Source organism: Pyrus communis, chromosome 14 (assembly GCF_041283825.1).
Source record: "Pyrus communis isolate YQ-2024b chromosome 14, ASM4128382v1, whole genome shotgun sequence".
Classification (NCBI taxonomy): domain Eukaryota; kingdom Viridiplantae; phylum Streptophyta; class Magnoliopsida; order Rosales; family Rosaceae; genus Pyrus; species Pyrus communis.
This window is the reverse complement of record NC_142578.1, coordinates 22,835,734-22,858,052: the sequence shown is the minus strand read 5'-3', so window position 1 is coordinate 22,858,052 and position 22,319 is coordinate 22,835,734. Positions and strand designations below refer to the sequence as shown.

General features: G+C 35.8%; 2 protein-coding genes across 2 annotated transcripts; one reads left to right on the top strand and one right to left on the bottom strand.

Moving 5' to 3' along the window:
- Positions 1-1,737: 1,737 nt before the first annotated feature.
- LOC148691420 (TMV resistance protein N-like) lies at positions 1,738-7,775 on the bottom strand. Its single transcript, XM_088683797.1, has 5 exons — positions 7,108-7,775; positions 5,762-6,869; positions 5,345-5,665; positions 2,899-5,235; positions 1,738-2,052 (listed from the first exon to the last, which is right to left on the bottom strand). The coding sequence occupies exons 1-5, from the start codon at positions 7,611-7,613 to the stop codon at positions 2,014-2,016; spliced, it is 4,311 nt and encodes a 1,436-aa protein (XP_088539923.1). The 5' UTR covers positions 7,614-7,775; the 3' UTR covers positions 1,738-2,013.
- Positions 7,776-17,888: 10,113 nt separating this feature from the next.
- On the top strand, positions 17,889-21,101 carry LOC137713463 (mediator of RNA polymerase II transcription subunit 7a). Its single transcript, XM_068452762.2, has 6 exons — positions 17,889-18,131; positions 18,847-19,003; positions 19,352-19,421; positions 20,132-20,298; positions 20,385-20,458; positions 20,793-21,101. The coding sequence occupies exons 2-6, from the start codon at positions 18,869-18,871 to the stop codon at positions 20,872-20,874; spliced, it is 528 nt and encodes a 175-aa protein (XP_068308863.1). The 5' UTR covers positions 17,889-18,131; positions 18,847-18,868; the 3' UTR covers positions 20,875-21,101.
- Positions 21,102-22,319: the final 1,218 nt, after the last annotated feature.

Genomic DNA, 22,319 nt, shown 5'->3' with positions numbered 1-22,319 from the left:
GAAACAAGAAGAAACTTGATAGGTTTGGGTTTGACCAAGACGAAGTTAATTATGCTCTTAACATTAGTCAAGGAGATCCAACTACTTATCGAGAAGCTATAGCAAGTGATGAGCGAGATAGTTGGATAAGTGCTATGATAGAAGAAATAGAGTCTCTTTACAAGAATTCTATTTGGGAGTTAGTTCCTAAGCCTAAAGATAGAAAGCTAGTTGGATGCAAGGGGGTATTTAGGAAAAATGAAAGACTACTTGAACAATATGCTGTGAGATTCAAAGTGAGGCTCGTGGCTAAGGGTACTCACAAAAGGAATGGGTGGATTATGATGAGATTTTTTCCCCTGTAGTCAAGCATACTTCTATCAGATTGCTTTTAGCAATGGCAGCTTAGCATGACATGGAGATTGAGCAGATGGATGTGAAGACAACATTTCTTCATAGGGATCTAAAGGAGACGATTTACATGGCTTAACCAGAAGGGTTTGTTGAATATGGGAAAGAAAACCTAGTATGTCAACTAAGGAAGTCCCTGTATGGCCTAAAACAGTCTCCAAGACAATGGTACAAGAGGTTTGATTCATTCATGCTGAAAATCAATTTTAGAAAATGTTTATATAATTGTTGCGTGTACCATCATGTGTTCCAAGATGGGATGATCATATTGCTATTGTTATATGTGGATGATCATATTGTTATTGCTTTATGTCGATGACATGCTAATTGCTTGTCAAGACAAGTCTAGAATTCAAGATTTGAAAAAGATGTTGAAGGAGTTCGATATGAAGGATCTAGGTGCTGCACAGAAGATCCTTGGCATGGAATTTCAGAAAGATATGACTTCTGGAATGATCTGGATATCACAAGCCAAGTATATTCAGAAGGTTCTTGAAAAGTTCAACATGCAAGAAGCAAATGTAGTTTCTACCCCTTTGGCGGCTCACTTCAAGTTAAGTGGGCAACAGTGTCCTACGTTCGAGGAAGAGCAACAAGTAATGACGAAGGTGCCTTATGCTAATGCCGTGGGCTGCCTCATGTATGCAATGGTATGCACACGTTCCGACATAGCTCAAGCAATCAATGTCGTTTCTAAATACATGGCAAATCCAGGAAAGCAACATTGGGATGCAGTAAAGTGGATTTTGTGTTATTTGAAAGGTTCTTGGAGACAAAGGATTATGTTTGAGAGGCAAAAGGAAAGTGCAGGGGTGTTAGGATATGTGGATGCCGATTATGCAGAGGACTTGGACAAGAGAAGGTCAACTTCTGGTTATGTGTTTACATGCGTAAGAGGACCAATCAGTTGGAGGGCACTACTGCAACCAATTATAGCTTTGTCCACCACAGAGGCAGAGTATATTGCATTGGCCGAAGCTGGAAAGGAAGCGATTTGGCTTAATGGCTTGGTAAGTCAAATTGGAATCACTCAAGATTGTGTGAAGGTTAAGTGTGATAGTCAAAGTGCCATTCACTTGGCAAAGAACCAGGTTTTTTTTCTAGAAGATCAAAGCACATTGAAGCAAGGTATCACAGAATTAGAGATTGGGTGAAGTCTAAGGAAATTATTGAAAAGATTTATACAGATGACAATGCTGCAGATTTCCTTTCAAAGATAGTGCCGGCCAAGAAGTTCAAGCATTGCTTGAACTTGATGAATCTTGTTGATTGATTAAAGTGTAGCACCTCCTCACTTGAGGTGCAATGAGGCAAGAAGAAGATTGCCAAGGTGAAGACTCTTTAGGATTTTGGCTCGTCAAATATGTCATCACAAAAAATAAGCCTAAATACTAATTACATGCTTGCGATTGTATGAAGTTATGAACAATGATGCAGCAAAAGAAGCAGCAACAACTCAAACCACAAAAATAAAAATATAAAACAAACTGCACTCAGCAAATTGAAACAGCATAATACACATAGCAAACCCCATAAACGGCGACCCAACTAGTGAAACGAAGGCTCTAGCTCCAACATATCACCACCAACACTTCAAGAATCATTTTACAAGCAACCAGCCCTTCAAGCGTCACTGAAAGATTGTTCTCCTTCCATTTTTAGCTGCAAAAATAATTAATTAAACGCTTGCAATCAAATCCATCCAGAAAATCACTTTCAACATATATCAAAGTTAAGACCATATAGCATATAACGTGAGACATGGTTCGCAAGTAGGATTTTAATAAACTTGACTTTTCAAAAACTTCTTTCACAAATGCAACTGCAACAGGTATTGCTAACAATACTTTGTAAGCGGTAACTACATTTACGAAAATGTTCTTTAGTAAAGGAAGGACTGTCGATAAAAAAATTGATAATATTGGTAGAAGAAGTAAAAAACAAAATGTATCAGCATCCTATCTGTACACCATCAGTAGTATGGATGCAAATATTGACATTATCAACACAAAATCCATACTGTACAACAAGGGGGGAGAGTTAACCATTAAGTGCAAGAGTCATGTATTTTGTTAGACAGAAATGATTATGTTAAGTATCATACCATGATTCTGATACGAACTGATTATAATCCAGATTCACAATTTGGCAACCAGGCAAGATAAGATTTTCCTATGTATATAAAGCCAGAAGTGTAAAAATATTCACTTTTATCACCAAATCGCTCCACCAGCCATAGTAATCACTTAAAATTTTAGGTGTAACTTCCAAAAACTATGCTAAGGATTGAAAATGAAAACAAAAACAAGAGTGCTGAATGCGTAAGAGTAATTTTGTTGGAACAAGCTAAAATACAGCAGTAAAAGATTATTCCAACCAGAGCAAGAACAAACAATTAAGAAAATGGGAACTACCTTTTTTTTTTTGGGTGGTAACTACTAATTTTTTGTTTCATCTTTTTAGATGAACTGAACAGCAGTAAAAAAGTTTCAGTTTTCTTTTACGTACCTCTTCATGATCCAACCATACGCTAGGCACATGCCATATGTTGTCCTGATCTTTACCTCCCCTCTTCGTGCACCATTCTTTCAGTTCAGGACAACGTATAATTATTAAAGACTCAAGTGAAGTAGGGAGTCCATCGTGGGGCAAGGGCTGAAGCTTTGGGCAGCGTCTGAACTCCAGATGCTTGAGGGATTTTAGTTCTGAAAGTGAAGGAAGAGTGACAAATTCTGGGCAAGAGTCCACCGTGAGTTTAAGTAGAGACTGTAAATCACCTTGTTTTATCGCCGTCCACTGTTTCAAATTAAGCATGATATCAATTTCTAGCCTCTCAAGTTTAGGAAATGCAGGGAACTCTTGAGCAACTTGGTCATTTCTGAATAACTGATGATGAATTTCCTTCACCTCATTCATTTCAATAATGGAGAGAAACTTAAGCGCTGGTAACTGTCCCAAAGATGGGAGAAGTTCACAATTTTTGCATCTGTAAAGAGTAACAACAAGAAGGTCTGCAAAAGCCGGATTGCTAATCCAAGCTGGAAGAATTGAGCCACCATAGTTTTGAATTTCTAGCTCTTGAAGGCCATAATGGGGTTGTAGACATTCAAGGATTTTCTCTTCTTCCCGTACATTCTCAACCAACAGACTAGTCCACCGGAGCTCCACGCTCTGGAGGGATTTCTTCATACTCAAAGAAGCTTCCTCAGCCTCTTCCTTAGTCAACACATTTTCGAGCTTTGAAATGCGAAGTGCTCCTTTGAGATGATTCAAATTCTTCAGCTCTCCAATATGGCACCCTTGATCCCTACCGATGAGAAATGCTGACAGAGTCTGCAGGTTAGTCAAGTTTCCCAAGTATGCAGGCAAGGAATCCAATTGCCGAATGATATCAAGTTCGATATGGCGTAGGTTGGTTAGCTTCTTGATGCCCTTCGGTAACTGAACAAAATTTACACAACCTCTGAGTTTTATGGTCTGTAAATTGTGAAGAGAATCGATTGCTTCGGGCAACTGTCTAATGGGTGTGTGAGAGACATCAAGATAGCGCAATGCTTTGACATTTCGAATGGAACTTGGTAATTCAGAGATGAGAGTTCCACTCAAATTCAACGTCCTCAAGAACTTTAAGCCCAAAAACAGATTACGAGGAACTTGTTTAATGGAAGACCTGCTACCAGAGAACAAAAGCAGCGTGCGAAGACGCTGAAACTTTTGGAGAACCCCAAAACCTATCTCATCCATATTTTGAAAAATCACAGACAAATGTTGTGTCATTTCTGAAGCTCCATCTAACTTACCATCCACAGCTCTGAAATAACCATCCTGGTAAATTCTTTTTTCCAAAACAGAGAGCTTGATTGTATTAATCTTGTACAAGAAGTTGCTGGGATTATAAATGGGCAGTGAGAACACTGAATCAAAATCCACACTGAAATCACTTCTTGAAGGCACAAAAAAGCCTTCACTCTCCATGGAATTGAAATACAAAATACCGGTATCCTCCATTCTCTCTCTATGCCTCTCTCCAAGAAAGCCTTCAGCTATCCATAACTGCACCAACTCATATTTCTTAAATTCATAATCTAATGGAAAGAGGGAACAATATAGAAATAATAAGGATTTCAGAGATTCAGTTAAACCCTCATCTTCTACATCTGCAACCTCTATTTCACGCCCAGCCTTTTCTTCCAAATTCACATCCTCCACTATCTTAGAACCCTGGCACGAAATAAGGTCTCTGCATGCGGTGCCAGCAGAATAAGAGTCCGCAACCTTGCATAATTTATGCAGACTTACCATTTCTGAAGAAATCAGCTTTAGATTTTGCTCCCCCGAATCTTTGTTCTGATTGTTAGCAGCATCAAGATACTGCTGTATAATTAGCTTCATAAACTTCTCACACCCGCGCAACAAATGAGTAAGGTTTACATGAACTCTGAGCTTTATATTTTTAGTGAACCTCGTATGGTCCCACAAAGTGAGCCCTGATTTTTGCGCCCCATAAACTAATCCACTAATGTGAGCTTCATCTGCGTCAAGAGCTTTCAGATGTACCATCATCCTCATCTGCATAATTCTAAACTCCTCAAGATTTGAGCAACGATGTGTTATAAGTGTTTCAAGGTTTTTTGGCATGCTCTTAGGAAACTTCTGAATACTTTTGCAATCTTTTATGTTAAAGTAAACAAGTTTCTCTAACTTTCCAATAGACTCATGGATACCAACAAGGCTCTCACAATCTTTAAGAATCAGTCTCTCTAGGTTGGGGACTAGCGACAAGTCGGCGACTTCAGTAAGGTCATGGGAATGGCTGACATCAAGGATCTTCAATGATGGAAGATTCTGTGGGAAAGAAAAGAAGGTGTGAGAAATAAAAACAAAAATGAAAGCACGCTGAGAGTTAATCATGAATAATCCGTAAAAATGAAACTACAAGTGTAGAGTAAAATACCTTTCTCCCCTTCCAGACTTGTCTCAAGCTGCTATACTGCATTTCGAGAACCACCAGACGGTCCAAAGCAAGATCATGAGGTATAGAATACAAAGGAAATTCAAGCCAACACAACCATCTTAATCCTTTAGGAAGTTCATCATAACATCCATTGAGCTCTACATGACTAAGTCGGAGTAGCTGTAGATCAACCATCCTTCTAAATGCATTGCTTTCAAAGACTGCGACATTTGAATCTGAGGAACTGCTTTTTGAGTACATATGCATGTTGAAGGAAAGGCCTATAATGCGGTTGGAAAAGTCTGGATTGTTCATCGTGTCCTAATAAAATAGAAAAAAATTTGGATAACTACAAACAGGTATGCATAAAAAAGAAAAAAAATATAATCACGTATCTAAAGGCAGCATGGTTCTTACAAATTTTTCTGTCAATACTCGAAAAGAATCTGCATCATGCCACAGTCTACTACGTCCCCAAGGCTCCCTATTCTCGTGGCGTACTATTTCTCTTCCCGTGTCACGAAATATGGGATGCACATACAACTTATTATCTCCATCAATTGTTAGCAAGCATTTTTCAATGAGATTTTCCATGCCAACAATTGTGTGGAAGTCACACCCATCAAGTATTCTAACAACGTAATCTCTGTCCATTCCAATAAAGAAACAGGCAATATGGAGGAATAGTGCTCGGTCATGATCATCCGTTAAAGAATAAATGCTTCTTTTGAGTCTTTCCATGATTGAATAACGTTGAAAAATTTGCTGTTGATTCAATGTGCTTTCCCATGCATCTATACTTTGCCCAGATAGTGCAGAACCGAGAATAGTAAGAGCTAATGGAAGCCCTCCGCAGTATTGTACTATCCTTTTTGACTGTTCCCTGTAACGTTCTTCAACTGGATGGCATTTTTCAAAAGCATGCCAACAGAAAAGCTCCAACGAGTCACTGTAGTTCAAAACTCCAACAGTACATACCTTACAACCGAATTTCTGAGCAGCCCTTAACACCCTTGCATTTGTAGTTGTTATGATGATTTTACTTCCAAACAATGCGTCTTTCAACCCATTTATTACAGCATCTAATTCATGCATACCTTCCAAACCATCGAGAACAACAAAAACTCTTTCAGATTTTATGGCATCTCTAAGCTGAACTATTACCTCACTAACATTGTGGATTTTCACTATTTTGCCACAAATATCATAGAGAAGTTTTTGTTGTATATGAACTAAGCCAGTGCGTTGTTTTGAAGTTTCTCTTATATTTTCAAAGAAACTGCATTCATCAAATCGTGCCGCGTTCAATCTATAAAAATGCCGTGCAATAGTTGTCTTCCCTATTCCACTCATCCCATGAATTACAAGCATGCCAATGTCAGAGTATTCATCTTGTAGCCATGAATTAACGTCTTTGAGATGCGAATCTATTCCAACAAGGTATGGGGTGTACCACAAAGGGTGACGTCGTCGTAGTCTTGCTGTAGTGATTGCAACAAGATTTTCGATAAACTTGCTTGCGTTCCTAGAAAATTGCAGTCAAACATGTTATAAAGTCCTATGGAGGTGACCTAATAAATACGTTTGAACAATAACGATAACTATATGAATAACTTATAATTCTTGTTCAAATGATGCAATGAAATGCAAAAGAAACATGCAATCACTTCTAAAAAGTTTTAATTTTTAATTTCCATATGTCTGCACAAAAATGATGTAAAAAAAAAATCACCAAAATGGACAAGAAGTTGAATTGTAGTTACCCATCAGCTTCACTTTGCACGATCATCCCTCCTAAATTTGCAGCCTCTGTTAGTGCCGCCCTCCATCCCTTCACCTTGTCCAACCGTTCTCTTACATCGTGCCTAGCAAATGCTTTCGCTACACTTCCTGTCTGCTTCAGCACATCATAAGGGTCCACTCTGTTGAAGACTGGTAAGACAAATTGGCCGGAGGTCCTCGTGCTTTCAAGGATCATTACGAGGTCGTCAAGGCACCATCTGGAAGATGCGTAGCATTCTGTAAACACAACGATCGAGCATCGGGACTTGTGGATGGCTTTCCGCACCCCCCGACTGATAACTTCTCCTCTCTCAACTTCATCGCCGTCTAGGAAGATTGCAAGGCCTTCTTTCTCCAAAGCAGCATAGAGGTGGTGGCCAAAATTGTCCCGAGTGTCTTCACCTCTGAAACTCAAGAATACGTCATATATGTATCGACAACCAGAATCGCTGGAAAAGGAGGAACTTCCGCCGAAACTTAGATCCATCAAATCGTTTATTGCTGGTGTCTCCGGGAGGAAATTGATCTTGTAAAACAAGCAGCTAATCAAATGGAGGAGAGGCTGGGCAGCATTTGCTTCTCTGTGAATTACTTTATTATAATAAATGCGTATCTCGGTTGCTTTAGCCTTTATGCTGTTATTTAAAAGTTGCGTATTTTAATTTCATAGTTTTCCTAAAATTTAAACTAGCATATGGGAGGCAGATTGTCTGCCCTCCGTGCCCTTCTTATTTTCTTTTATTTTGTGTGATTATAATTAAATTACGTCAATATTTTATATTGATTTTTTTTATAAAGATAATAAGACAAAAAGCAATAAGAATATAAAATATTGACGTGACTTAACTGTGATCGCACAAATAGGAAGGGATGAGAAAGACAATCAAACATGAGGGCATACAATCAACCTCCTAGCATATGTCTTGTGTACATTTTTTTTTTTTTTTTTAAATAGAAGAGAGAGAGCAATCAGTGCCACATTATTATTATATAATATCTTTGTTCAATTAACATAGTTTTTCTGTGGCTTCAATTATTAACCAACGCATATGGATGGAGCCATTATGGGACTAGTTGTTGTTACTCTAATAGATGTTGTTGCATATCAGTCCCATATGCTTAAAACTTAAAAGTGTTTTCAATCCAAATTCTTTTTCGTCCTAGGCCAAGCCTCACTTTACTCTCCATCCCTCTTATTACAGAGCAATCTTCACTTCTTTTTTCTATCAACTTTTCTTTAGCTTTCACTTATATTTTAAAATTTTTCTTGCTTAATCTTTACCTCATGTTCTGATTTTTTGGTTTGTACAATATTTTTAATTCTCTCTATTAAATTTAGGATCTTTTAATTTTTTGTGCAAATTAATCTAATCCCTCATGCTTTGAATTCTAATTATCTATGTACGTCAGAAGCTCTTGTTATATAAAATTCTAACTCTATACGTGTTTATAAACTTACTTTTTATAATTTTGTTATCAGAACGGTGCATATTTTGATCCATTGACTGATGTCGTCTTTGGAGCGTTGGAGGACAACGGTGCATCTTTTGCTCTAGAGTCGGGAGTGTGTTTCGAATTGTGTGGCTTTAGGATTGGGAACTGGATCCTCTTCGAGGCAAACCCTAGAGATCTTGCTGAGTAACAAACACAGACCGATAAAGTCAACGGTTACAATTATTATAATTTTAAAAAGAATCTCTTCTGTTTATAACTGTTGAATTGAAATTCAACCGCCCGTATTTCTCGCTCAACAAAATCCATTTACCTCGAAGAGAATCCAAGTCCGGACTAAGTGGCAGCAATACATATTATCCAAGGCATTTGATGGCTTTTTTTGGTGGGGAGAGTCGCCGACACTCCCATTTGGAAAGGGAGAGAAAGAAAGCAAAAGCTGCAAACCATTTGGTGAAAAGAAATAATATTCCTTTATTCCTCTGCTTTCGGTGCCTTAAAAGAGTAGAAAGAAAAGGGGTGTTTATGTTGTTGTTGAGAAGTGTGACAGGGAAAAACTTTATCTTTGGTTTTGGGAGCTGCTGCTCATTGCTCTTGGTTGGAAATTTTAAGTTATTATTATTACAGTATTAAATTTATTAATTGAATGACAATTAGAATTGGTGTCTTTTGATGAATGATGTGTTTATTTAAATGAAGAATTAAATTTTTTTTTTAATAAATGATATTATTTACATTAAGAAAAATGAGCTAATTCTCACAATGGACTAGTAATAATGTAGTTTAAATTAGCCTATGATGAGAATCAAATATAAAACCTCTCTCACTTACAAGTGAAGATGAATACCACTAGATCTTAGCACTAAGTGAATACTACTAAACCCTAACATTACGTGGCAATTTTTGACTCTCCATCAATTGTCACATGTCTTTCAAATATGTATCTCAAATTCTATAAATAGGAAGTTGCAAGAATTACAACTTTTGATTGTTCATGAATAGTTACATATTTTCCAAAGAGGTATCTCAAATTTTATAATATGAAAGCCCCCTATAATTATTAAAGAATTTTGCATTGTTTACATAAGCATGCATAGAATGCACCAAATATAGAGAGTATCATTGAGTCCATATGAGAGTTTTCAACATAATCGTGAGTCATTTCTTTGGAGCCTTGTGATTCGGAGGGCTACTATTAAAGGGACCACTATCGTTGTATTCTAGGAGACAAGCACCGATCAACTATGAACACTGTAGTGGAGCGTAAACTTATTTTAAGGATAGAATGTCCAACATCCTCAAGCGTACATACATGCTTTTCTAATCAATTATATCATATTCATTTTACATGGCTTACTCATATGCATACATTACTTGGATATATAATTGCATGAATTATTTCTTGATTTTCTATGTGATTTAATGTAGCACTTAGCCCTTATTTCTCCAATAATCTTCAAGACAAGTTTATGGTTTGATTGTTATGTTTGTTTGAGAACAATATGCTGTCGTGACATATTCATGCTTCGTCATAAGGGTTGTGTTTTCTTCCTGAAGTTTTATTCCATCTTGCATGTTTTTGCAATGGTTTTCTTTTTCATGGTAGAATGGTTTGGTTTCTAGTTTTGCATAAACCAGTACATGTATATGCAAATATTGGCCATTGCAAATTAATTTGATTCAAAACCTAACAACCAGTACATGGTAGAATGGGACTAGTTGCTGTTACTCTGATAGATGTTGTTGCATATCAGTCTCATACTCTTAAAACTTAAGAGTGTTTTCAATTCAAATTCTTTTTCGTCCCAGCCCAAGCCTCACTTTACTCTCCATCCCTCTTATTACGGAGAATCTTCACTTCCCCTTTTTTCTATCAACTTTTCTTTAGCTTTAACTTGTATTTTAAAAAATTTCTTGCTTAGTCTTTACCTCATGTTCTTATTTTTTTTGGTTTGTACAATATTTTTAATTCTCTCTATTAAATTTAGGATCTTTTAATTTTTTATGTAAATTAATCTTATCTCTCATTCTTTGAATTCTAATTACCAGTACATGTATATGCAAATATTGGCCATTGCAAATTAATTTGATTCAAAACCTAACAACCATGTTGATTGTAACATAACTTGTTGGAAAGGGATAATCCAACAAATCAGAGAATCCGGATCATTGAAAATTGATCCAACGGCTATAATAGTGCCTACTTTAAAAGTTATAATAACTTTAGCCGTTTGATCAAATTTCAATAGTCCAGATCCTTGATTTGGTGGATTAGAAAGAAAGGATCAGAAAAGGATCCCTTTCCAAACTTGTCCATAATAAAAATGTTAGTGTGTGCAAAAAGGCATGTTTTCACTGTTAATTGCCCACAAGGAAAGAAGCAGAGTTTGCATCACTATGATTAACAAAATAAAACAACATTGAGAGAAGGAAAAATAACTACTCCCACAAAGGGAAGCAAGGTAATGACAAGTACTTTCACGAAGGGAAGTACATAGAAGAATAATGTTTTGACTTCAAGGTGTAACAACTGAAAGTGGTGTTGTCATAGCCATGAGAACTCGATAAGTTTATAGGCTACAGGCAAAGTGCCAAGACATGTTTCCTCCGAAAAAGCTATGGTTATGCTTTAAGACATAACAGTGAAGATAGAGAAGCTATCTTCGTAAAGAAGCTAACTTCTTAGGTTCTTATTTCTTTAAGTATGAAAAACGAGTTATTTATAGCATTGAAAGCAACCATAATGTGATAGAATTTTGGAGGTAGCTTAGCTATTGATGAGTTCATATTATATCATATATTTTACCCTAATCTTAGTATTAATTTATTAGTTATTTTGGTAGAATTTTGATACTTTGTTATATATTTTCAATGTAGAACATTCGACTTCCTCTGGAGCAAAAAGTATTCAAACAGATGAATTTTGGAGTGATTCCAATTGGAAGATGTTCGTGAGTCTTTCAAGAGGATTGTATCAAAATCCCAGATTTTTCTACCAAGCTGTTTGACCATGGCGATGAAATAAAAGGCTCAGCGCGCAGCTTTTTCAGATTGACGTTTTTATACATTTTGAGTATTTTGGAGGTCAAGATGGCATATTTTGAGGAAGATTCCTTCTGATGATTTGTAGAAGACGTCTTTATCTTTCAAAAGAGACCTTTTGGGACCAAATCGGAGTTGATTTGGTTGGTCAAAATGTGATTTTCTGAGAACTCCGAATTCTAGTTCAAATAGGAAATCTTTTATTTTCTGTTTTATCATTTAATTATGTTTCCTAATTTTATTCTAAAACCTTTTTCAAGGTAGGGTTTTATTTTCTAGTAACATAAATAAGACTTTTTAACCATTAGAAGAGAGGTGGAGAACGTACGTGGAGAATTTAGCTACGCTTTGACGCTTTGACGCTTTGTATTTTGAATGTGTTTTCTATCCTTTTTCTATTTCAATAAATTCCTTTTGTTTTATGGTTGCTAGTAGCTAATTTTCGTTTGCTAGGGCGATGCCTTGAGCCTTAGCATGAATACGTAGTTTTTATTTAATTGCTTATGATATTATGTATGCATGTTTTGAATTATTAATCACTGTGCTTTAAATTGTCTCTATATCTTAATGCTTAGCTACCATTAGGATGTTTAAATAAGTAATTGGATGCAATTCAGTCGGAACACCATCGGGAAATTAATTATTGTTTCTTGTGATTAATAGTTGTAATTTCATCTAATATGAATACCACGTCTTATAGGTTGCATGGTTTTTCTAAAGGTTTTCACAAAACTTAATGAGTCATGCATGTTTATATTTGATCTGAATACCACGGACGGATTGCATGTTTGATATACATTCTAGCTTGAAAACCACGAGTAAATACGCATTAGGAAAACCTAACCTTCAAAGTTGCATGGGTAATTCATAAGTAATTGATAAATCTACACGGAACCCTAAGCTTTTACAATTTAGTTTTCAAAACGTTTTGCTTTGTTTTCTTTACTTTGCTAATTTCTTTTTTCATTTTAATTAAATTCATTTTTATTATTCTTAAATTCAAAATCAACCTTTTCCAATCTTTGTTTTCAAATAATTAGCTAAGAATTAATTTACATAAATTATTCATTCAATCCCTGCGGAAAACAACATTGCTTGAGCTGTTTATACTACAACTACCTTGTTCTCTTGAAAGTATTTTTAAGTATTTTTATCTCTACTTTTGCTGGTGGTAAAAATACCTATTAGCTATCTTTGAGAAATGATCTATACTTCAAAAGAAAGAAAAAGTAAAATGTTTCTAGAAAGAGATAATGTTGTGGATTAGTTTATAAGATGGTTTTAAACCATCTCTTAAAGTGAGTTAATTTAAGGTAAGGTTAGAGACCTTTCGAAAAAAAAGAAAACTAATGAAAATGGCTTAAAAACTTTGAGTTTTAATCAAAATGACAAAAATGTGTTGTAAGTGAATAGTACCAGGAGTGACTTTTTAGAGTAAAAATATCTTTAACGTTAAAAGTATATAGTATTAGGAGTGTTTCGTTAAGATTGCCTTCGAAAAATACCTTAAATTTGGGGTAGTTACCCAAGTACAGGCAAATTACTTAGTATGTCCTAATATATGTCTGGAAGACTTAACGTCGGAAAACAACTACTCTCAAACGAAGTTTATTTCCATGCATGGATGAGTTTTGTGATGACCATATAGAATGAGTAGTCAACCAAGTGGAAACAATTTAAAAAGATTGATAAGAAAGTAAGTTATATTATTGAGGGGAATGGAAAACCCCGTAATTAGAGTAGTCAAAGTGGAAATCTGACCTAGTTAACTGGATATTTCAAGATCTATGATCAAAAGGGACAACTAAATAATGACAACTTGGAGTAGCATTGCGGAGATATACTCTCCTACCTATGCCCCGTGATGATAACAATGTTGCCTGCCATTTAGATTAGATTAAGCTTTGTGCTTTCAATGATTCCTATAGCTTGGAAGACTTAGAAGTCCAAGTGGGGTATTGTGTGATACCCTTAATGGGAAGTCACCTATCTTGAGTAAGAAATGGGCCATTTTTATGAGAAGGGCTTAAATTTCTAGAGCACTCATGAGAAACCAGGATTTGTTTGGAGCTGAAATGAACACAACCAAGCAACCACGGGGTGTTAGAAGTGTATTGTGATATTACTATTGTCTTGGTTTACACAAACGACTGAGCAAATATTCAAGACATCTTGTTCGCTGACTAGCCAAGTAAATCCAATAGTAATTCACTATGAAATGTTCAAAGCCAAAAGCTACCTATGTACCGATATGCGGTACTTTTCTTACTGAATTCTCTCTTTAGTGTCTACATTGTCATTTGGATAGTGCTGAGTCAATTTTCATTCATGGGGATTGTTTGGAGAATTTACAGTATTATTATTATATTTTGATTTATTAATTGAATGAAAATGAGAAGTGAAGCCTTTTGGTGGAAATATGTGTCTATTCAAATGAACAGTTGTAACTTTTGACTCTTCATGAATGGTCACATGCTATCCAAATGTATCTCAAATTCTGCAAATAAAGAAGCCTCCTTTAATCAAAGAACTTTTCACTATTTACATAATCTTTCCTAGTATTAGAGAGTCTCATTTTCACACAATCGTGTTTCATTGGAGGCTTGTGATTTGAAATTCTATTGTTACAAGAATGTGATTGTTGTATCCTTGGAAACAAGTGTCGATCAACCAAGAGCACCTTAATGGGGCATAAACTTGTCTTAAGGACAGAATGTCCAACATTTGCCTCGACCGTATTTCCAGGTTTTTCTAATCCATTATGTCATGTTTATTTAACATTGGTTACTCATGTGCATGCATTACTTGGATATACAATTGCATTAATTATTTCTTGATTTTCTGTGTGATTTGATAGAGTAATTAGACCCTATTTTCCAACACTCTTTTGTAATTGTGTGTTGTTTCACACTCTGTAAGCGCCTTTGTATGCCTTCATATTTGTGAGCAAGAATTTGAGATTTGTTCTTGGCTCGCCTGAGTGTGGGAGAGCTACTAGGTGTATGTGAGATTTAATTTTGAGAGTTAAACAAACTATTTGTAATCTCCATTTTAATATTAGTCACCGTCTCCGAAGTGGACGTAGGCTTACGCATAACGAGTATAAATCCTTGTGTCTCTTGATTGTTTCTCTTGTCATATTTATCCGTATTTGTTTATTGACGTCAAATTTGGACACTTCTGCACAACAGTGTGCTTATGTTTGTTCGACCACCGATAAAGCCCTCTTTAATAGTTGCATCTGACCTCTTCATGCTCCATTTATTAGAACATTCACCTTGTGCTATGCTTGATTCTGGTCTCTTGTGTGTTCCGGTACAAAGGATTGGCGACTCAATACTCTTCTTCTCATCGAAAGAAAAAGAACGGTTCAGTTCTCTCTGTAAAGAGAGTAAAATATATTGAATTGTGGTGGTGCATCTGCAAAGGGGTCTCAGATGGATACTTCGAGTCGTTTGGTCAATCTAAACAGAGAGCTTCGTGCTCTACACTGAAAATTTGTTAAGAAGCTATTGATTTTGACCGTCCGGATTTTGTCTCTTAAGGCTTAAGTTTTGGACCTTTTGCAACTTTGAAAATGTGGAAATTTGTGTTTTTCCTTTTAACTTGGCCATATAAGCCATGGGATCTTAATAAGTGCTCTCGTGCATACGTGAGTTAGATTTGTTACTTAAATTTGAATCTCGTTTTCGGTACATTAGAGTAGTTTGTATCGATTTGCCAAAAAAAATCAGTTGCCTCTAGTTTTATGTGTTTCGACAGAGTCGCGACAACATTTGCCATGTTAGGACTTATGCTTGTAACTTGTAAGTATAGTTTTCACGGTGCCAAAGGATTATTCTAAGCAGCTCCATAATCCAGCAATTAAAAATTGCCATTCAAATTTATTTTCCTGTAAGTTATTATTATCCATCATATTTCCAGTTTGCACCACACATAATTTAGTGTTGAAGAAATTTAACTCACCGGTCCACTACTCGTTTGACAAAATAAAAGTACAACTAAACCCCAAAGTATGACACTTACAATTGGATCTAACGACTCTAAGTACCGAAATCGTGGCCTGGGAAAATGGAGATGACCACCACCGTCAAGCTGCCCAACAAGTACTTTAGGCTCGAGAGGATGGAGGTGGTGGCCACCGGAAAAAGTGGTAGCAACTGTAAAAAATCTAAAGAGATATCCTACTACTACTAGTAATTGGATTTTGGAAAACAATTTTTGAAGTGGATTTGGAAAACATTTTCCATTCGGGACAATAAAAAACGCTCGCCAATGTATGTATCTGTCTATATCCATATATACGCATGGTGTGGCATTACTGCATCCTTGCTTGGTGTTTTAATTGTGTCTATTTGCTCCATCTTTGCTTGTTTATTGATTACTGCTTAGTCATGGCTCTAGGAACACTTTTGCCGTGAGTTTTTGTCATCATGATGCTTTTCTTTGGTGCTTGTTCTGCCGCTGTTTATACGGTTGGCGGCGATTTGGAAGGGGGGATTTCCAGTGTTGCGGTTGATTACAACAAGTGGGCTTCATCAAAAGAATTTTATGTCGGCGACGAATTCATATTTAATTACAGACATGAAGGCGATTTTGTGATGCTAGTCACTCAAGTAGATTATGATAGTTGCATTCTATCACTTGTCATATCCCATTACGGTGCCCTTACTGCCTGAACTTTTAATATACCAAACACCTATTATGTTATTTGCGGTGAATCTGGTCACTACCAAACTGGCAAAAAGATTAAATCAAGATCAATTTTGAGAATGAATTCCACATTGATGAGATGAGAGATCTTACATGGGCTTATAAGTAAGTTGGGCTATTCTCCATATGACAAATTAGTTTTATATTGGAACCTCATATGTCTTCAATCAATACCCCCGAACTAGAAAATTATGTTGCGAGCCCCAGGCCTCGCCTTCTCCATTCTTAATATTTTAATGTTTGGGTTGATTGTTATCGGTCTTGTGATTTTAGTATTTTTCCTTTTTTAGTACATCGATATTTTTACACTAGGGAAGGGGGAGTTCGGCTAAGCCACATAATGGACAACCTAATTTGGTATCAAATTTGCCATCCACGAGATTCGAACATAAGACCTCTCACTCCCAAGTGAAGAGGAATATCACCAAACTGTAGTACTGAGTGACGTGATTTTAGTATTTGTGCTTTTGTATTTTATCTTTCGTCACTGCATAAATGAATCTCAAATGCAGACTAAAAAGAAGGGAAAACTAATGAAAAATGCTCGAAAATTTTGAGTTTTAATGATAAGGACAAAATAAATGATAAAATGAATAGTACAGGATTGACTTTTTAGTGTAAAAATGTGGTTTTTCGTTAAAGTGAACAGTATCATAGGTTTTTCGTTAAAACTTCCAAAAAAAATTGTCAGCTCGTATAAATGTATTCTTTTTTTTTTTTGGAAACAAAATATACATGTATTCTTATTATAGACCAAATTTAAAGTTTTGAATGAATTTGTACTAATTGTTGAGTCTTTTATGAATTATAGACCAAATAAAAAATAAAGTTAATTACTTGTTTGGTTTTTATCAATTTGGTCCTTTAATTTTTTCGTTCAAAATATTAAAAAAAAAAAGTTTATTTTATTTACAAAGTTAACATAACAACACATAATCGTCACTTTTAAAGCACAGTTCCCTAACTCCTTTACTCGACCGTCATACCCTAAGTTTGCAACCACATGAATATCTCGGGGATTTATGCTGAAAATTTGACAACTCTATCCAAACTAAATCCTCCATTCCAATTTGAAGTTGTTTTTCAAGCGGCACTAAATCCGAGCGAATTGGAAAAATTAACTTTCACTTTAGAAAATTGATGGGATCAAATATTATGATTATGATCGTTTCAATTTAATATTGGTTCACGAAACACCTTTTCAACTTAGAATCTAAGTCTCTTCATTCTTTAATCTTAGCACATGCTACTGCATGTCTTATTTATGTATCTCATATCTTTATGGTTTGCAAAAACTATGAAATTTGATGTCGGCCTAAAATGTTTCCTTGCTAACGTGTTTGGCATCATGATCATTTCTAACCATACAAACTTTCCAATTGAATATCTCTCATTTTATTAACTTTCATAATTGACGTCACTATTGTTCTTATTTAACACCAACCTAAAAATTTTAGACCAACTTCGGATAAATGGAAAAAGGTCTGAGGACCAAAGTGAAATAACCGCTACAAGTGAAGGGGCATAATTATAATTAACTCAAAAAGCAAAAAGTCCCCCCTTTCTTTGTTTTCCTTCCGACTTTTGTTTCGCAAGCCCAGCACGCATCCTCCTCGACTTCCATTTCATCTCACTCAGAGCTCCACTGCAAGTCTACGAGTGAAAGGGGGGCAAATTGGTAATCGACCTCCACGATTGTTCGAATTTTGAAGTCTGTTTCAGTAATTCATCTCCTTCAATCTATCTATCAATTCCCAAATTCAATTTCAGCTGCTTAAGTTAGGGTTTTTGAGCTTAGGTGAGTTTGATTTTGCACGCTCTCTCGTTTTACATTTGTATTATTATGAATTTCCGATTTTATATTTGGAACCCATTTTTTACTACTAATTTGTTATTTTTTCTGACAATGGCTTATATCAATGTCGCTGTTTATAATCAAAACATTCAGTCAACAAAATCTTTGAGATGGGTTTTGATTTTTGGTTTGGTAGAGTGCATTTGATTGTGGCTTGGGATTTTTTTGTTTAGAGTGGTGGAGGTGTTTGGGTCTGTCAAAACTAAATTTTAGGTTTGTGGTTTGTGGTTTGTGGTTTGGTGTTTGTTGTCATGAGAACGAATTGTGTGGTTGCGTGTTCGTTGTCGGTGTAGGTGTCATGATGTGGGAGAGACTGGGTTTCTAGGTTTAGATTCTGTGTTTCTATGTGCATAACTTGGTGCTTTATTAATGATATGGATTAGGTTATATCAGTTTGATTTCACGAGTTGCTCTTGAGGTGGTTGCGTTGGTTCTGTGTGTATTTTGAGTTCTTAGACATAGGGGATGGTCAGAGAGCGGACAAGGGAGACAGAGAGAGAGGTGCAAGAGGAGGAGGGGGTGGTTGTAGGCAGGGACCTGTGTAGGTTGTGGAGCATGACACAACGGAGAGAGAGGGAGAGACAAGGGGAGTTCAACAGAGAATGTTTGTTTATTTTTCAAAGTGAACTTATTGTTTTCTTCAACTTGGTTGATTTAGGTTTGCCCAGAAGGTGCTTGCTATGGCTACATCGACGTATCCACCACCACCCCCATATTATAGGCTCTACAAAGATTACTTGCAAGACCCTAAATCAGCTCCGGAGCCACCCCCTCCGATTGAAGGCCCATTCATTTGCTATGGTGCCAATCACACTGTGAGCGTTTCCCACTCCTTGATTTCTACCTGTCAAAATTGATGTAAACATTGTTATTTGATTTCTGAAAACTGGTTTGTCACTAATAAATTATGTGAGAATCTTGGCGTAAGCTAAATCTTTTTGAATTTATTTCTGAAGAATGCCATCTCATGTTTATGGCAGTAGCTTAAGCCTGGAACGTAATATTTTGTACCTTTAAAATTGTAGGTTTTGATTTTTGAGTTTTGAATTATCTTTCAATAATATGTGAAATTATAGGTTTTACTGTTAATATTCGCAATGATTGATTTGATCTTCATTGCATTCCTTTTACTTTCTTCGTAATTAGTTTTATCTTTTATATAGATTGATGAGATACTTCCGAGCTTGGAAGAACAGGGAGTGCGTCAATTGTATCCAAAAGGCCCAAATATTGGTACGCCCACCTCAGTTCTAGTTTTAATTATTTCTATGTCATGTGCAAATATTGCCATAGAATTTTAGGAATTAATGTGAATATTTTCTTGCTTCAAGCATTGTCCAATCATCAATTTCACAGTTTCTTCGTAGCATTGGTTGAATTATGGATTTTGTTTTTCATAAACTAGTTATTGATAATTTTCTTTGCTAAGTTAGAACACAGTTACTAGGCTGAGAAATATTCTCATGAATTCTCTAGATTACAGTTGTCTACAACTTTCTCGTGCAAGAACTAATTTATGCAATGCATTCAAAAGCAAAAGAAGTAGCAAATGTTGAGAAATGTTACTGCACATTTTTTACCAATTGCATCGTTTTCTAGGTGCCAGGAATATATTCAATCCATACTTGAAAATATTTTCATGCTTGCAGATCAGACATTGACGTCTAAAATATGACCCCTTGAATGAACCCTATTTAGGATGAATACATCTCAAGACAGGAGAGGAACATTAGAGAGCACGTTAGAGCTTTTGTATGGATTGGTTTGCAGAGTTCTATTTGATTGATAATTCTTAACAAGAAATACATATGAACTACCTGATCACGCAGATACGTGTATGTTTGTGTTTATTCTAGTGTTTTCTTATGGCATGTGCACGCTTTTGATTTTTTTTCTTGTAAAATGTTTTATGCGTCTCTGACATAAATGGCGGTCCTTTTTAGACTTTAAGAAGGAACTAAGGTCACTTAACAGAGAATTGCAGCTGCACATTTTGGAGCTGGCTGATATTCTTGTAGAGAGACCATCACAATATGCAAGGAGAGTGGAAGAGATATCTCTTATCTTCAAGAACTTGCATCATCTTCTCAACTCATTGCGGCCCCATCAGGTAAGTTTCTTTTGAGTGTTAGAATGTGATTTATTGTTTTGTCTTTTGAAGAACTATGTTAGTTTGTAATGTCCTTTATTATGCAGGCTAGAGCAACGCTAATTCACATTCTAGAACTTCAGATACAACGTCGTAAACAAGCTGTGGAGGATATAAAGAGGTATGTTTAATCAATTACTGAAAATCTAGTGACATCTGATGCTGAAATATTCTGCTTTGTTTCTTGTTCTTGCTTTTTTATTTTACCTGTTGTGGGTTTTGCGATCAACCCCTTTTATGGTCACTTTTTTTTCTTTCTTATGTGTGTTTTCTGCCATCGATCACCTACTCACCCCGATTTCCTTTGAGCTAAATGTTCAAGATAAAAAAAAAGCGTTTGATTCACTTTACTTCCTTGGTTTTTAATCTGCATGGTGTCGTTAGTGGTGCAACTGTTGACGCGCAGATTGAATTATGTAATTGCTTATGACCGTTTGCTTAACTTTCTTGTTTAGGAGGAGAGAAGAAGCACGGAGACTTCTCAAGGAGTCTATTGGAACGTTGGAGGACAATGGTACATCTTTTGCTCTAAAGTAGGGAGTGTTCTCGTGTTTGTTCTACCACCGATAAAGGCCTCTTTGAGAGTTGCATCTAATTAATTCATTAGAAATTTCACCTTGTACTATGCTTCATACCGGTTCTTGTGTGTTCCGGTACAAAGGATAGGCGATTCGGTTCTCTTTGTAAACCGAGTAAAAACTATTGAATGTTGGTGGTGCATGATAGTATTCTATCTGGTTCTACTGCTCTGCAATTTTTCTGTATATTACCAAGCATAACGACAGATAGAGACATTCCAAGAAAATTTGTCATCAATTTTATTCTTAAGAGAAAATTACATTAAACAACAAAAATCTTGAAGGCAATCGGTTGCAGATAGTCTAAAAGGATGTCATGACGAGCAATAGTGATTTTATCACTAAAAAAAAATAGCGATTTTAGCCATCAACTTTGAATATTTTGTGAAATCCTTTGCACTCATCATGCGAAGAGCAATTACATGTAAATTTTTTTAATTTACCTAACTATATTTAAACTATGAATATTTTGACCAAACCACAATAGTTAAGGGCTAGTTTGAAAGTGATGTACTTAAAAAAAAATAAAATAAAAAAAATAAAAAAAATCGTTTATGCTATAAGAATATCAATTGTAAATAAAGTAGTTGAGCGTTTGATAAACTATATTTTAAAAAGTTGTGAGAATGAAAAACAATGTAAAAACAAAAAACAGTGTAAAAACATTTGGTAAAATTTAATGCTGAAGTGACATAATTGTATATAATTACAAAAATGGACATGGTATAGGGTGGTGGAGACGACAACAATGGTGGTGGTGGGGGATGGTGATGATGATGGTAGCTGTAATGGTGAAGGTATGCTTGTGGTGCTAATAGGGGGTGTGGTGGTTAGGGTAGGTAACAATGGTGGTAGAGGTGGCGACAACGATGGTGGTGGTGGTTGTGGTGGCAGTTATGGTTATGATGGTGGCGGTGGTTGTGGTTGTAGTTGTCGTGGCAATTTTGGTTATGTTAACGTTGACAGTGGAGACAATGACGATGAAGGCAATGGCGGTGGTTGCAATTTTAATAGGGGTGGCAGTTACCATTGTTGTGGTGGTGGTGGCAACAATGGTGGTGGTATAAGGTTAGTGTTTGTAGTGGTAAGTAGTAGCAGTAACTTTGTTGTCCAAAAAAAAAAAAAGGTGTGTAGAAGGGTAAATAATGTTATTTTAAAAAACTTAAGAGAGTATTATATGAATTGAAAATATTCATTAAAATCTCAACTCTGCGTTTTATTAAAACTACTGTTTGGAGCTAATTGTTTTTAGAATAACCAAAACATTTATTTTTATCAAACACCTTTTGTTGTTGTATTTTGAAGTGAAGCAATTTTCTGCCAAAAAAACAAAAAATAATACCAAAGGAGAACTAAGTATCAAACTATAAATTTACGTCTCACAAACGTATGAATTATAAAATA